Here is a 15,280-nt window from a genome sequence, read left to right on the forward strand (position 1 = left end):
CAATAATTAAATGCACTGTCTTCCCTAAAACATTTAATTCTGATAATGGATGAAGCCCATGTATAATGGATGCGATAGAATGGTAGTTGATTATTCCTCCTTGGCTGTAATTGACTTGATTAATCTATTTATTCTCTTTGTTAGGTACCAGAGAATGGATGACTTGTTTGCAAATCTCCCACGTGAGGGGCTTATGTTTGCTCAGGAGGTGATTCTGAATTACTCTTGAATTAGAACTGTGACTGCTTCTCAGAACATTTACGCAACTGGTTTTCAGTTACCTTCCAGAGCCCCCCAGTCGATGTCCTGGTTCTCAGGCTTGTGCAGGGCAGGGTATTTGTTAAAGAGGTTGGCAATAAAAGCCAAGTTCAGCTTGGGGTTCCCTCGGACAACGTCTGTGGCCGTGACAAACTGGCGGCAGCCCAGCCTCTCTGCCTGCTGCAGCATGCATTCTGCCCTCTGGATGTCATCCTTCTCCTGCAGTGGAAGAGGACACCCATCTCAAGGCTGCGCCAGAGCTTCTCCGGGCACAAAGCAGACACGGGCAACATGAAAAGCAGACGGGCATCTTACCGAAACCCTCCGTGTTCGACCTCAGGTAGACACCTAATAACAGCAAAGCACTCCTCTTATTTGCCTGGACCCAAATTAGAAGGGGGCTTCCCTGGTAGCTCAGACAGCAAATAATCTGCCTGCAGTGCGGGAGACCCAGGTTCTATCCCTGGGTCAGGAAGACACTGGAGTAGAGACTGGCTACATACTCTAGTATCCTCCCATGGACAGAGGAGCCTGGTGGGCTACAGTTCATGGGTCACAAAGATTCAGACACGACTGAGTGATTAACACACATACACACACACAAATCAGAGTTTTGAGTAAGAGGAATATCTACTTAATTAATCGAGTCCTCCTATCTTTATACAGAGCAGGACCATTTCAGATGAATGGTTGTCTCGTTTTTAAAGAGATGCAATAGATTCTACAATTTTATCATTTAAGTTGATCTTAATTATTTTCAACCACTAGGCTTTCTTTTTATTATCTTCTGGCACAGCAGCAGCAGTAGTAGCATTAGTCACTCAGTCGTGTCCGACTCTTTGAAACCCCACTGTAGCCCATCAGGCTCCTCTGTCCATGGGATTCTCCAGGCAAGAATACTGGAGTGGGTAGCCATTCCCTTCTCCAGGCAATTTTCTTGTACAGACTTCACAAAAAGTTCATTTATTAAATAATACATTACAGTTAATTTTAGTTCATTAAAAATATTTACATCTGCAAACAAGAGCTTCTGATTAGTTTGACTTCTTTACCCACATTCAGCTAGTGTACCTGCAACTCTGACAAGATAAAATTTAACCTACATAGGATCACTGATAAATATATAATACCAATTTGGCCTTGCAGACTTCAGATTGAACATCACTCCTTAACATATTAAAAGTCTATTCAAACAGGACTAGAGAATTTCTAGTCATTTATAAGCAGACTCTTAAGAGAAGACTTAAGCTTTGTTGAAATACAGTTCACTGCCTTTTAATGCTCTTAAAAGTCTATGAAAGCACTAATTTTCAGATAACTAGAACTTACTAAAACTGGAATTATCTCTTAAAATGATGCTTTACTAGTTAATACTATAGATTATATATTTCAGATACTTTACTTCTCATTCAGGAACGAGTTTTTTTCTTTCAAATTTCTTGTAAAAAATACTTATTTATTTTTTGGCCAAGTTAGGTCCTGGCTGTGGTATGCAGGAACTGTACTGTGTGACTCAGGATCTTTTGTTGCAATGCATGGACTCCAGTCCTCTTGCTTAATGTTTATTTCCAGATTCAATTTTCCACAGTTACTGCCCCAAACTGTTAACAGTTTTTAAAAATTTAACAGGGCTCTAAGCAGAGATGTCCACTCATGGACCTCTGGAGCCAGCATCCTGCAGGGCAATGGAACCGCCACTGCAGGGGAATAATGGCATTGACACACAACTTGGGGTGTGGACTTACCCTCAGTCCTGACATGTCAATAACAACAGCAGGAATACCTTCTTCATCTCCTTTTGGAGCCACCTGTTCAAGCAGGTGGTAATAAGCTTTCGAGTCCTGTGAGAAATGAGGAAATTATAATTACAAGATGGCATAGCTAATTACACACTTAGCACAACAATAACTTCCCCAAAGCAAACATATTTCATTTCTTATCCAACTATCATTCAAGAATGCAAATTAATTAACAAAGCTGGGAACATTCACTAATTTTAATTTTCCACTTGTCCTTTACATATTATATTTATTTGCCTTTCTTTTTAAAAGAAATATAATAGTTAAAAATACAGGACATACATAAAAGGCAACCCAAAGAAGCAAATACTATTCTGCTGCCTTCAGGGGAGAAAATAATTTATTTACATGTATTAAATTATATACAGGAAAATATATATACCTTTATATTGCTGTAGAAGTCAGTCAGCTAAGATTTAATTTAAAAAAAAAAGTGACAGAAAAAGGAAGCAGAAGTTTAAAGCAGAGTTTAAAAATACATTTAAATGGACAATCAGCAAGAGAAAAAGATTTCAAAGACAAAAAATTGAAGCACTCACAAGCAGTCTTTATGCCAAAGGAGAAATATTAAGTGCACTTAATATTGACCAAGAAGCTAGAAAAAGTGATTAAATTTAGTTATCTCAGAGAGGATATAGATATTGAATTCTTACGTTTTCTTAGATTCTGGAAATAAGTTTATTGACAAGAAATTTTCCGAATCACAGCCAAAGTGTCTCATTCAATGAAAGCATACAAATTATCAGGTAATTTGTTATTTAAATCGCTGAAAGACATCTCTCCGTTTGTTTTTTAAAACTGGCTAGAGCCTGAGGAAACCAGAGGTACGCTCACCCTTGTGACCTTAGAAAGATGAGAAGAGACTGCCAGGCACAGATGCTGCATCCGGGAGCCAGACTCGCATCTCTTCTTCCTACCCTCCCCTTCTCTTACTTTCTGCTATAGCTCTTTCAAAGTCAGTGAGAGTTCCGCGCAGCTGTTTGGTTGCTTAGTTCCTAAGCCGTGTCCTACCCTCGCAGCCCCATGGACTGCAGCCCACCAGGCTCCTCCGTCCTTGGGATTCTCCAGGCAAGAATACTGGAGTGGGTTGCCATTTCCTTCTCCAGGGGATCTTCCCGACCCAGGGAGCGAACCCGGGTCTCCCGCATTGGCAGGCGGGTTCTTTACCATCTGAGCCACCAGGCAGATGTTAGGCATGAATAAAATCTGCACGTCACGTGCCACATCTGTTTAGCTTTGCTAAGAGTCATCTGACTCCATGGGACTCTAAGAAACGTGCTTCACTCACTCTGTGTTGGGTGTTTTCCCCTCCTTTGCTGACTTGGTGTGATTTAAAGGCATCCCCTAAAGTTGCCAGACGTTGACTTATATGTCTCAGCACTGACCTCAGTGGTGCTGCAGCTGCTCCTGGGGAACAGCCATGACCCCAGTGCCTGTGCTCAGCCTGCCAGCTCCCATCTCATGTTCTAAAGAACACAGCCTTTCAGGCACAGGAAATCAGGTACATTCATGGCTCAGACTAAGCATCCTAATTTCGTCTGAAAAGTGTGGCTGAAATCATGGCCACGTCTAACTGTTGAGTGCAGAGGGAGATAATGCTGTCCAACTGCTGTCAAATTCTAGGCTGGCTGCTCGTGCCAGAAGAATGTGCCTAACCAATGAACCTGCGTAGTTAGAAAAAACAAACGGCATTATTAGCTGATGTCCTAGGAATGGGGGACTTTCCATCTAGAAGCTTTGCTCAAACTGGTACTGTGCCTGGCAGACCTTGAATTCTAAAAGCCAGAGAAAGAGGGAAACTGTCACTCAAGAATTAAAAGCTGGAGTTGACTCTCAGTGAGTCATGTGACCTTTCCTCTGACTCTTCCTCTTCAGAGAAAATGTCTTTTTAACTTTTGAGAAAGTGGAAGACTGAATTATTTTCCTCACATTGCATACCAGCATCTCATCCCATTTCCTACTGGGGACTGACATTCCTTCCTGCTCCTTAAGCTCTTTCTATCTGGATATATCTGTCATCAATGCCAACAAGCTGGTCCTTTCACCCTGACATGGAATTTTCACAAACTTGCAAACCATGAAGCGTGTTTCCTTCACTTTTCAACCTTTGGATCCCTGCTGTAGGACTAATTGTGTCTTCTACATTTTCTGGGGTTAATTCTCATTGCAGATGATTTCCAGAATCGTTATCTTTACAGTATCACTCTGGTTTCTACAAATGCAAAGCTTTCAAGAAGTTTACAAATTATTTTTAGAGGGCCACTGTGTATGGTGGTCAAGGACCATGGAGATCAACTGGGCAACTGGAGCCCGGGCCCCATTCTCCAACTCTGTGAACTTGAACAAGTTCCTTATATTCTCTTTACCTTGGTTTCCTCACCTGCAAAATGAGGAAAGAATAACCCTTATCTCAAAGACGTGTTGTGAGGATTAGCGGAGTTGATACATGCATAAGGCAGTTAGAACAGTACCTGGCGTGCAGTCTTTGCTATGATTAGTGTAATTAGAAGAGTAATCCTGGTTTGATTTTCTTTGGAAAGGAATCCCCATCTGATGCTCCCGTTGACAAAATCAGAAAGACATTAGAATCCTATGGTGACTCTCTTCACCTAAAAATCAGTCTTATCTCTTGCCCTTTGTCTGTTTCACCCTCATCCCACTGTATTGGGATGTTGAAACTCTAGGGAACACCCATCACGTTTGATGCCATGCAGTGACTAGGGCCTCGGACACAGCTGCACGTGGCCCAGAGCTGGGGCTGACACGGGCCTGAGAACGGCACAGGCTCCAAAGCAGCACCGGCCACTCCAACCAGCCCTGGAACTTCTGAAGAGACGAAGCCCATATCTTTATCTGTCTCCATTAACGCCTATTCCCTCCGCTGCTGTGGTTTTAGTCGCGTTCCAACTCCAGTCCTCCTACCTTGATGTCGCTGCTGAAGTTGTTGATTTTGTTGCAGCCTGCATTTTCCAGGTGGTAGTTAGCCCATCTCAGCAGGAGCTCCTCGGGAGAGAGCTTCATCAGGTCTTCCAGGCTCTCCCCTTCTCTCAGAAGAGCAGCCAGCGCTGAAGACACACAAAGACCGGAGAAAAATGAACGCAGGGGATACTTGGAGGGGGATCAGTGACAAATTAAATAAATGCAGGGGATCAGCGGTGGGGGGTTAGTGACAACTTAAACTGAGCCCTGCTGGGAAGGCAAAGGTTCCAAGCTATCTCTCTGGGATAAAGGGATGTATAGCCTTGCCCATAGAATAAACATCTTGGTATTATTCCCTAAAAAGAGGTATAAGGTATTACGAGCCTATTTATTATCCCCCTTTTGGGGGTGGGGAAGAAAGTGAAACTGTGAGTTGCTCAGTCGTGTCTGACTCTGTGACATCCAGACTGTCCATGGAATACTCCTGGCAAGAATACTGGAATGGGTAGTCATTCCCTTCTCCAGACAATCTTCCTGACCCATGGATCGAACCTGGGTCTCCTGCAGAATTGCAGGCAGATTCTTTACCATCTGAGCCACCAGGGAAGCCTCTATGGGTGGAAAAGGCATGACACCAATGAGTGTCAGCTCTATGCCTAGGAATACAGGGGCAGAGCTGTGGGAATAATCAAGCCTGTCGACTCAGGATACTCTGCTGGGTCTGTTAGAACACATTTCATGATAGGACATTTTTACTTTTAAGAGACCAGTTTTGTGATAACGACAATGTCCTCTTGTTTATTTCCATAGGCATTTTATATTTCAAATGCTTACCTGCATAATGACAGCAAGTCAAAAAAGTGCAATTAACTCTTTCCTCTGTGTTTCCCGGATGAATTAAATCACTTCTGCTCAGCGAGGTCTAAATGTAGCTGAGATCATTATTTGCAAATCAATATTCTTTCTAATGTGTTCTAAGTTTCCCTATTTGCTTTTTAATTCTTTATATTCTGTTTAATATAATACACTGGTTTTCAAATGGTACCCCAGAAGTCTTCACTGGGTATTTTGATTTGGACATATTAATAAAATGTATATATAACTAAAGGCCAGAATCTGGCTACAGATTTCATATTACTAGGATCTATACAGGAAAAATGAAAGGTAACAGTGCTTAGTATTGGTATCTGTCAAGGTCTACTACTACTGTCCGGAGAAGGCAATGGCACCCCACTCCAGTACTCTTGCCTGGAGAATCCCATGGATGGAGGAGCCTGGTGGGCTGCAGTCCATGGGGTCGATAAGAGTTGGGCACAACTGAGCGACTTCACTTTAACTTCTCACTTTCATGCATTGGAGAAGGAAATGGCAACCCTCTCCAGTGTTCTTGCCTGGAGAATCCCAGGGAAGGGGGAGCCTGGTGGGCTACCGTCTATGGGGTCGCACAGAGTCCGACACGACTGAAGTGACTTAGCAGCAGCAGCAGCAGCAACTACTACTGTCCAAGGGACAGGCTGAACTGTTGACACACTTAGGATGCTGAGAGCGGATGGAGTAAGACTGACAGCTCCAATCCTTGGTTGAGAACTCTGAACCCCTAAATATAATTTCCTATAATCCTGGTAAAAAGAGACTGCATTTCTCCTAATCTGGTACTATCACTGCAGTCTATGAATGCGAATCGCTTTGTAACATCCAAGTTTAAAATAGCCTAATTTGTTGCAAAGCATCTAAAGGTGAAGTGAACTCAGAAGAGCTCTTGAGGTTGGAGGCCCAGACAGCTAGACAGAGCTACAGGTTCTAAGCAAGCCTCCTTATGAGTCTGTGGTCTTTAAAAGGCATTTGCTCTGTTGCTTTAAAAAGTCTGGGCAGTGTGGACAGAATGTGTTATAGTAAAATGGACTGGATATAACTATAGTTTCAAACCCTGAAGATTCTGAGCTTGACAACTCATGACATCTTCCTTGTACAACCTCAACATCGGCATTAACGAAAAGTCAGGCCATTATTCACGTTTGAGGCTTTGCTCGTACCTTCGTTTCTGCTGAGCTCGATGTCGGCAAATAACCCAATCTTGATGACCTGCCACAACAGTCCCAGGACCAAGTAAGGCTTCCCCTCCTTTAAGTCCTCAGCACCGATATTAACCACGTGGCACCCAATGGCTGAGGCAGAGTTTAGAGCCAGGTTCAAATTTTCCTGAAGAAGAAAAAATAATGCAAGTTTTTTTTTTTGACTTTGCAGATGCCAAATGATCATTACTGATTGGCAAAGCAACAGTGTTTTGCTTCTGGAAAGTTCACAGGTCTAGAGGCATTGTCTTCACTAGGCTTAAATATCGGAAAAAAGCAGGAATATCTGGAAGAGAAAGTCTAGCCACCTAGGCACTAGGCTCAGGCAGCTCACCCTGCTCAGGGTGAAACTCACGAGCCCCATTTTTTCACACCGCTCTGTGATGGAGCCGCCACACTCAGCATCTCCATCAGCCAGCAGCAAAGGGGCGCCTCTGAGGACAGTCACTGTCTTGTCACCGGTTATTGTTAATAACCCAGCTGTTGATGTAAATCAAGGTCATAAAAGAGAATACCAATAAAGCTTTTTGACTTGCAGACTGGATATTGAAGGACTGAAAAAGATACAAATCAACTTCCTGGAAAAGACATGGTGGTTTTTACTAGGATAATTTATTGAGTATCCATAATATCTAGGGTCCTTGAGTACACACAACATATATACAAACACCCATATGCCTACCCACATTCATACAGATTATATGTTCTTATAAACTAATAACAATCTGTGTAAGGTAACACGTATACAGTTGGAATAGGGTCAATGAAGTTTTCAATCAGGGTTTTTATATAGCTGACCTTGAAAGCCATGGGTTTGAGCTGCTCAGACCCACATAAGTGTATGGACCCACTATGTATAAATATTGTGTTAGTCACTCAGTCGTGCCCAACTCTTTGTGACCCCATGGACTAGGGCCCACCAGGCTCCTCCACCCATGGAATTCTCCAGGCACGAATACCAGAGTACACATTTCCTTCTGCAATGTATAAATATAGTGAATGCTATAGTACTACACGATCCATGGCTGGTCGAATCCACAGATGAAGAACCGTGGTTATGGAAGAAGCAAGTACAGGAAGCACTGACTGTAAATTATATTCAGATTTCAGATGGAGCAGAGGGTTGACACCCCAACCCTCCTGTTGTTCAAGGCTCAACTGTACTACTATTCTGGGTCTGCAAAGCAGGACTTACCAGAATCAAAGATCTATAGAACTTGTTTTCATGATAAATCGAAAACAAAACAAAACACAGGCCACCAGGGAATTTGGAAGAGAACTATCAGAAGAAAGGGCTTCCCAGGTGGCTCCGCGGTAAAGAACCTGCCTGCCAATGCAGGAGACGCCGGAGATGTGGGTTCGATCCCTGGGTCGAGGAGATCTCCTGGAGCAGGAAATGGCAACCCACTTCAATATTCCTGCCTGGGAAATCCCATGGACAGGGGAGCCTGGTGGGCTACAGTCCCTGGGGTTACAAAGATCCGGGCACAACTGAGCAACTGAGCAAGCACACACAGAGCTCAGATGACAAGTAAAAAAATACGGGGTCCAGTTATGGCAAAGACTAAAATTTAACAGCAAGATTAAATACGACGTTAAGTGCCTTCATAAACATTTAATCATAGTTCTTGCTTTGATCATGGCTTCCATTTTTTAGGAACACAGGGTTGCTTAAATCCAAACAGGACATAATTTATTGTCCATGATTTAAGAAGTGAGACGTGGCTTCCAAGCGAGAAGATTACAATAATGTTAAAACGCTGGAACACAGCACAGAAACGCAGCTTACTTACTACCAGTCACTGTTCCAGTTAATCAACAAATCGAAGGCATAAAAATAAGTTATATTTATCACACTGGCGGCTGCGCCCTTCACCACTGTGGAGGCTGCTGGAGCACTTCCCGTGTTCACCACCTCACTTCTTAGAAAGGCTAATCTTTTCAGATAAAATGCTGTGTATCTGGCATCCGCTCAAAGATAAATTGCCAGGGGAAGTCTGAGTTAAAACTTGAGCCAGTGTGAATTTTATTCATAAGTGGCCAAAACAAACAAAGTCTACCCCCAACGACTAACACTCACCAACTCCCCCTAGCCCCACTATATTAATAAAAGACGAAGTAAAAATGTTTTCCCCTGTGCCCACTGATCATGACAGATCACCAGCCCACAACCTGGGTTGGAGGAATAATGTTTGAGCATCTGAAAAAGCTCGGCTTGGCAGTGATGATCCATGCCTTCTAAGCACAATGCTACATTAATCAAGGTAACACAGGGAAGATGTACCTGAATGGTGAAAGGGGTGAGTTTCTTTTTGTTGATTGTCCTCTCATCAATTGTGTCCGGCACTGACAGATTGATCATCTTACTGAAAGAGAAACAATGAAAGAAAGCAGGCTTCTAAACAAAAGAGCCTAATGACATGGAATTTAAATTCTAGTGATGCCATAAGCAGATAAGACAGCACCAATATGTACGCTGCTCAGTGTTCAAATATAAAATCGGTCATGCAACTGTAACTAGATTCAAACTATCTGTGGAAAAGGTTAATCCTCCTTGAAGTCTTACTAATATAGTGAAGCAAGAAATAAGGATCATCCTTCATTCATTCACCAGAAAACTGAAAAATTATTCTGGTTCCTTTCATTAGGAAATTCTGGGTGGATAGCCAAAGCAAATTCTCCATGAGTTCTTCTCTTTCTCAGTCATGAGACTTGCCCCCACCGTGTAAAAGATTATCCATACACAATCTGAGTGTATATAATGTCTAAATTTCTATTTGATATCTGGTCAAACTCTATACCTTCAACTAACCATAGGGTGAAATGTTTTATTATCTCCTGTAATCATTACAGTATCTGTACTTTAGAAATGTCTGACACTTAAGTTTCTAATATATTGACCAGACATTCAAAATAAACAATTATCATTTATGAAAAACTGATTTTATCCACTTTGCATTGGTTTAACCTCCATGAGGGATTTAAACCTTTCCTTCACCTTTGGAGAAGGAAATGGCAACCCACTCCAGTATTCTTGCCTGGAGAATCCCATGGACAGAGGAACCTCGCAGGCTGCAGTCCATGGGGTCGCGAGAGTAGGACACGACTGAGTGACTTTGACTACTAAACCTCCATGAGGTTATTAAAAATAAAAGTTCTTTGGCCACTTCCATCTTATTTAAAGAAGTTGGGGGAAAAAATCCAAGGGAACAACAACAAAATCAAAGAATAATAAACTTGAATGTGGTTATTCCTTTTTTTTAATAAAAGAAATCAGCATTGACATCTTGCCTAACAATTTTTAAGCAACTACCTTTTCTTATGGTTGTTCTTTAAATATGTATTTCCACAACTTTGGCGTGTGTGTGTGTGTGTGTGTGTGTGTGTACATTATTTAAAGAAAAAGCACTTTACTGAAATTTAGGCAAAACAAACCCCTAAATCATTATTTGAAAAGTATGAAACTAATGGTGAACTAGAAGCTATGAGAGATGGTAGGAGAGCAGCATGGCTTAGAAAAGAAAAAGATATCCCTGCCTTTGAAAAGCTTATAGTTGGGGGACACTCCTGGTGGTTCAGGGGCTAAGACGCCATGCTCCCAGTGGAGAGGGCCAGGGTTCAATCCCCGGTCAGGGAACTAGATACTGCATGCCTCAACTAAAAAGACCCTGCATGCCCCAATTAAGATTGAAGATCCTGTGTTCTGCAACTAAGACCCAGTGTAGCCAAATAAATAAATTTATTTTATTTATTTATTAAAAAGAAAAGCTTATAGTCAAATTTCAGAGACAAAAGATAGGGGTATTAAAAGTTACGTTAACAGTCCAAAGCAGAACACTATAATGGCTCCCAAAGGACTACAAACTATACGAACTTTAAGAATTCAGTGAAGGGAGAGATCACTAGGAGCTGGAACAGACCAGAAACCTTTATAGCAAATGGATTAACGTAGGAGGAGAGGGTGGGGAAGGGCATTCTTAAAAAGCAAAATAAAAGGCAAAGCCGGAGTTGCAAGATGGAAGCAGGCTGCATCTGGGGAAGAGTGAGCATGGCTACTCATGGAACCCTTCACTGGTACCCTGGACTGGGGGCCTGAGTCAGGCAGGCCTTGGCAGGCGAGGCTAGGAGACTGAGAGAAGACCAGGCGATGCATGGGGTACCCGCGGAGAGAGTCAGGACCTCATCCTGTGCACTAGGTTTTTGATGTCATTTTTTTTTTTTAAGTTGAACTTTTTAAAAATGAAATCTCACAGTGAACTCTAATAAATAAAATGCAATTGCTCTGGTCAGAGCAGAGGAAGGATGGGGGAGGGGGGTTGGTTAAAGTCCTGCCCACTCATCCTTTCCTTCAATTCCTGAGCCCACCTGAGATGAGGCATTTCAAGCCTCCTCAATTACACCACGTCTCACGATGTCAGAGAGGCTGCCAAAGCAACAGCCACAGTGGCTCTTTCAAAGACACCGTCCTGAACGGACCGCTGGCGCTGAGAGGCCTCCCGTGGAGAGAACATAGCCCTCCTCTTCCAGGCGCCCCCAGCATGTGAGCACCACGCAACAGTCCCTCTGCCTGAGGACTGGCGCTGGATGCTTCCATCATCATGCTGCTGTTTCCTATTCAATTCTATGCACTCTCATGACGGGCCGTGCTCAGATGAAGAAGAATGGCATAGAATCCAAAAGTAACTGCTATTGACCTTGTGTCCCTATGGCCCTGTGCTCACGTTTCTCTCTGATCTATGCCTCCTTCTCCTCTACCCGAGTGAGAGTAGTTTTATATTTTTCATTATTAGTTGCTTTAAAAACAAAAAGTGGACCATTTTTAAGTCTTTACTGAATGTGTTACAGTATTGCCTCTGCTTTATATTTTGGTTTTTTGGCTGAGAGGCCTGTGGGATTTTAGATCCCTGACCAGGGACTGAACCCCAACCCCCTGCACTGGATGCGGAAGTTCTAACTGCCGGACTACCAGGGAAGTCCCATAAACTGCTTTTGAAATCAGTTTGCTCTCCTGGACCTTCCACATGAAAATCCAGAAAAGCATCAGATCCAGCTAAGCATCAAAGGAAGTGAGCCTAAAACGATCAACACAGTGATGGTGGGTATTCCAGAAAATTTTAGGGAAACTTTTGGAAGCCAAGAAGGGAGTGTTTTGTTTTTTTTTTTTACCAAAGCACAATGCCATCTCCAACAGCACTGAAGAGATCATTGGTGTTAGGATCCATAGGGATGACGTGCCGGCAATCAGGGTCATTTTCCAGGGCTTTGTTTATCCAGTTGACAAAGGCATACTTCTCTTCCTCTGCAAGTAAATGATTAAAGTGACTTATTTGCAAAGTGAAAATCTGGTACAAGCAAAATCGTATACACACATAGCTCTCAGATTCTCATGCCCAGAAGAGAATAGTGAGGTTCATCTGGTCCATTATCCTATCATCTCACATTTATTGATAATAAAAAAATCTCATACGATTTGGGAAATAGGCACAGAATCTGCTTTATGTCCAAGTCATAAAACATACATATAGGAAGCAAATTTAGAAGCTATAGATATGCAAATATGTTTAGAAGTAAATGCAAAAATGAAGTGAAGTGAAGTGAAAGTCACCCAGTTATGTTCAGTTCTTTGCAACTCCACGGACTATAGCCCACCAGGCTCCTCTGACCATGGAATTTCCCAGGCAAGAATACTGGAGTGGTTGCCATTTCCTACTCCCTGCGTAGGGAATCTTCCCAGCCCAGGGATCAAACCCAGGTCTCCTGCATTGCAGGCAGATTCTTTGCTGTCTGAGCCACTATCTATTTTTATATATGTAAATAATTAAGTGTTTATTTATATTTCTATACAATCTAAATATGAATACAGTCCAATGCTTACATGATAAAACTCAGGGTTCCGTCTCTCGCCCTGCTGCTTTCAGTGTGGGGTGATCACAGGCAATCTTTGTAATGTCTCTGAGATGCTTTATACAATTACAGGCATCTCTGCTTTTCCAAAGTTCACTTTATGAGACCATGTTTTTGCAAAAGAGCTACATCAGTACCTGTTTTTCCCCACCACAAGACATTCGCAGGGGATTTTTGCTTTTATGAAGAAAGGGGAAAAGTAAAAATAGTGCTCAGTGTTTGTTTTGCAGAAGCAGTGGGTATCCCAGCAAGGAGAGGACCACCGCCCAGCTCCTTTCTTGGGACTACACACAGCCTCCCAGCATCAAGCTGCCATCGCTCTGAACTGAGTCTGTGAGCATCCGTCTCATCTCAGTGTATTCCGTGCATCCATCAGCAAGATATGACCTAAGGTAACTGCTTCTTCACTTTGCACCACTTTGGTTTACAGAAGGTTTCACAGAAATGCTGTACTTTCAGATAGTGGGGGAAAACTGTATAATGAAATTGCTGTGAAATGAAATCACTTGTGATATGGTGATATGATATTTCTTTCATATCAGTAAAGCTGCTAGAAACTGACTTTAGAAATTTTAAGAAAGCCTCAAGTCAGCACTGTGTTTCCCAAATTGTGCATTACTGAAAGCAAGAATGTCCCTCAGAAGAATTTTGAGTCACAACAGTTTGGGAAACATTGCATAGTATATTATTGTCTTGAAGATTCCTATGCACATTTACAAAGCAAAGCCTGTAAAATTTGCTATGTTTAAAAATAAAAGGCTGAACTTGGTCTTTGCCATTAAGAATGATACATAACCATGAGCTGATCTTTAAGATCAAACTGTGTTTTGAAGACCTCAGGAATTACTGGAATTATTGGATTACTGTACTGTTTGGGCCATTAGAAGTTTCCATGAAGGCTGATGGATGGCAGCCTTCAGAATAAATACACAATTTTCCTCCAAATCAATGAAAACACAATTTTTTTTTTTTTGGACTGCTCAGCAAGAATTAAGAACCATCATGAATTTTGGAGGTAGAAGCCTTTTTGTTCAAAAGATTTACAAAGGAGTTTTGGCAGCCTTTAATATGCTTTTTAACTCTTTTTTTTTTTTAATTCATGTATTTATTTGGCTGCACTGAGTCTTAGCTGTGGCAGGTGGAATCTAGTTCCCTGACCAGGGATTGAACCCAGGCCCCTGTATTAGGAGTACAGGATCTTAGCCACTGGACCACCAGGGAAGTCCCTGTAATATACTTTTTAAATGCTGATGAGATTATTTGGCATTGGACCCTAACTAGAGCCAGAACTGTGGGCCCACTTATACACAGGACGATAAGCAGTAGTTAATAAACCCAGATTAACTTCTCTTTGCACCCTTTAGGTTTGAATGCTGAATCTGGAATCTGTAACCACAAAAGACGTGGATCCTTTGGACATGGTTCCCTCTCCCCTTATCCCCAGTTCATCCCAACCATCTCTCCACCTCTGCTTCCCAGCTCCCAGGCTGGTACACCTACCTGAGTACGAGTGTTGGGTGCCAACACTAGACTGCTCGGAAGTGCCCCCGATCGCACAAATCCCTTCCTTCTTATTGATAGCTTTTCTAAAGGTCTTGGCAACCTCTGTGCTTTTCAGGCCATGAAAAACCTGCAAAAACATAACGTCTCTTTAGAAACCTACCCTGTGATGTAGAAAACCATAAAGGAAACGATAAGCCATGCTGAAGCTAGAAAGACGGGACTGTGTTTGGTATTGCTGGTAGTTCTCAAACTGAACTTCCACGTTTCAAATGCATCCCCTTGGCTTCCGCGTCATACTCACCTTGATAAACTCATCAAAGCTGATCTTCCCATCCTGGTCCAGGTCACCTGTGGCCATCAGGTTCTCTGTAATTTCTCTCACCCTGTAGCCAGGCAGAGGCAAGCAGGCAGCCTTGAACAAGTCATTCAGCTCATTGCAGCTGATGTACCCGTTGCCATCGGTATCTGTAAAGCAAACGAGGAGCTGATGGCTCAGGGCAATTTGGGTTACAGCACGAAGAGAGGCGAGAGAAGGCCTGATGGGAGGACAGTGGGTGGGAAAGGGGCTCATTCAGGGGTTGTGAGCTGACCCCATGCCAAGTCAGAATCTCACAAGGGACCTGTTGCTATTATAAATGGGTATTAGCATCATTCCCAACACCCAAGAGTCAAAATTTCAACAAAGAGATTTTGACAACAAGCTGAAGAGACTCTTACAGAAAGATGTGAAAATAAATCACAGACTTGGAGCTACAGATTAAGAAAAAGTGTTCGTTGCTGTTTAGTCACTAAGTTATGTCTGACTCTATAAGCACTCCATGGACT

General features: G+C 42.5%; 1 protein-coding gene across 5 annotated transcripts in view; it reads right to left on the reverse strand.

Moving 5' to 3' along the window:
• The window catches only part of LCP1 (lymphocyte cytosolic protein 1), a 59,830-nt gene that overhangs the window by 19,324 nt on the left and 25,226 nt on the right, over positions 1-15,280 (reverse strand). For 3 of the 5 annotated variants that reach the window (XM_068984194.1, XM_068984195.1, XM_068984198.1), the window contains exons 3-10: positions 14,757-14,920; positions 14,453-14,582; positions 12,215-12,347; positions 9,333-9,414; positions 7,010-7,175; positions 4,980-5,122; positions 2,004-2,099; positions 282-477 (exon numbers count right to left, since the gene is read on the reverse strand). In XM_068984194.1, coding sequence (XP_068840295.1) covers positions 282-477; positions 2,004-2,099; positions 4,980-5,122; positions 7,010-7,175; positions 9,333-9,414; positions 12,215-12,347; positions 14,453-14,582; positions 14,757-14,920 — 1,110 coding nt within the window. Of the gene's footprint in view, positions 1-281; positions 478-2,003; positions 2,100-2,439; positions 2,467-4,979; positions 5,123-7,009; positions 7,176-9,332; positions 9,415-12,214; positions 12,348-14,452; positions 14,583-14,756; positions 14,921-15,280 lie in introns of all 5 variants that reach the window. The other 2 variants (XM_068984196.1, XM_068984197.1) reach the window with 2 other exon arrangements.

This window comes from Capricornis sumatraensis, chromosome 12, assembly GCF_032405125.1.
Source record: "Capricornis sumatraensis isolate serow.1 chromosome 12, serow.2, whole genome shotgun sequence".
Taxonomy (NCBI): domain Eukaryota; kingdom Metazoa; phylum Chordata; class Mammalia; order Artiodactyla; family Bovidae; genus Capricornis; species Capricornis sumatraensis.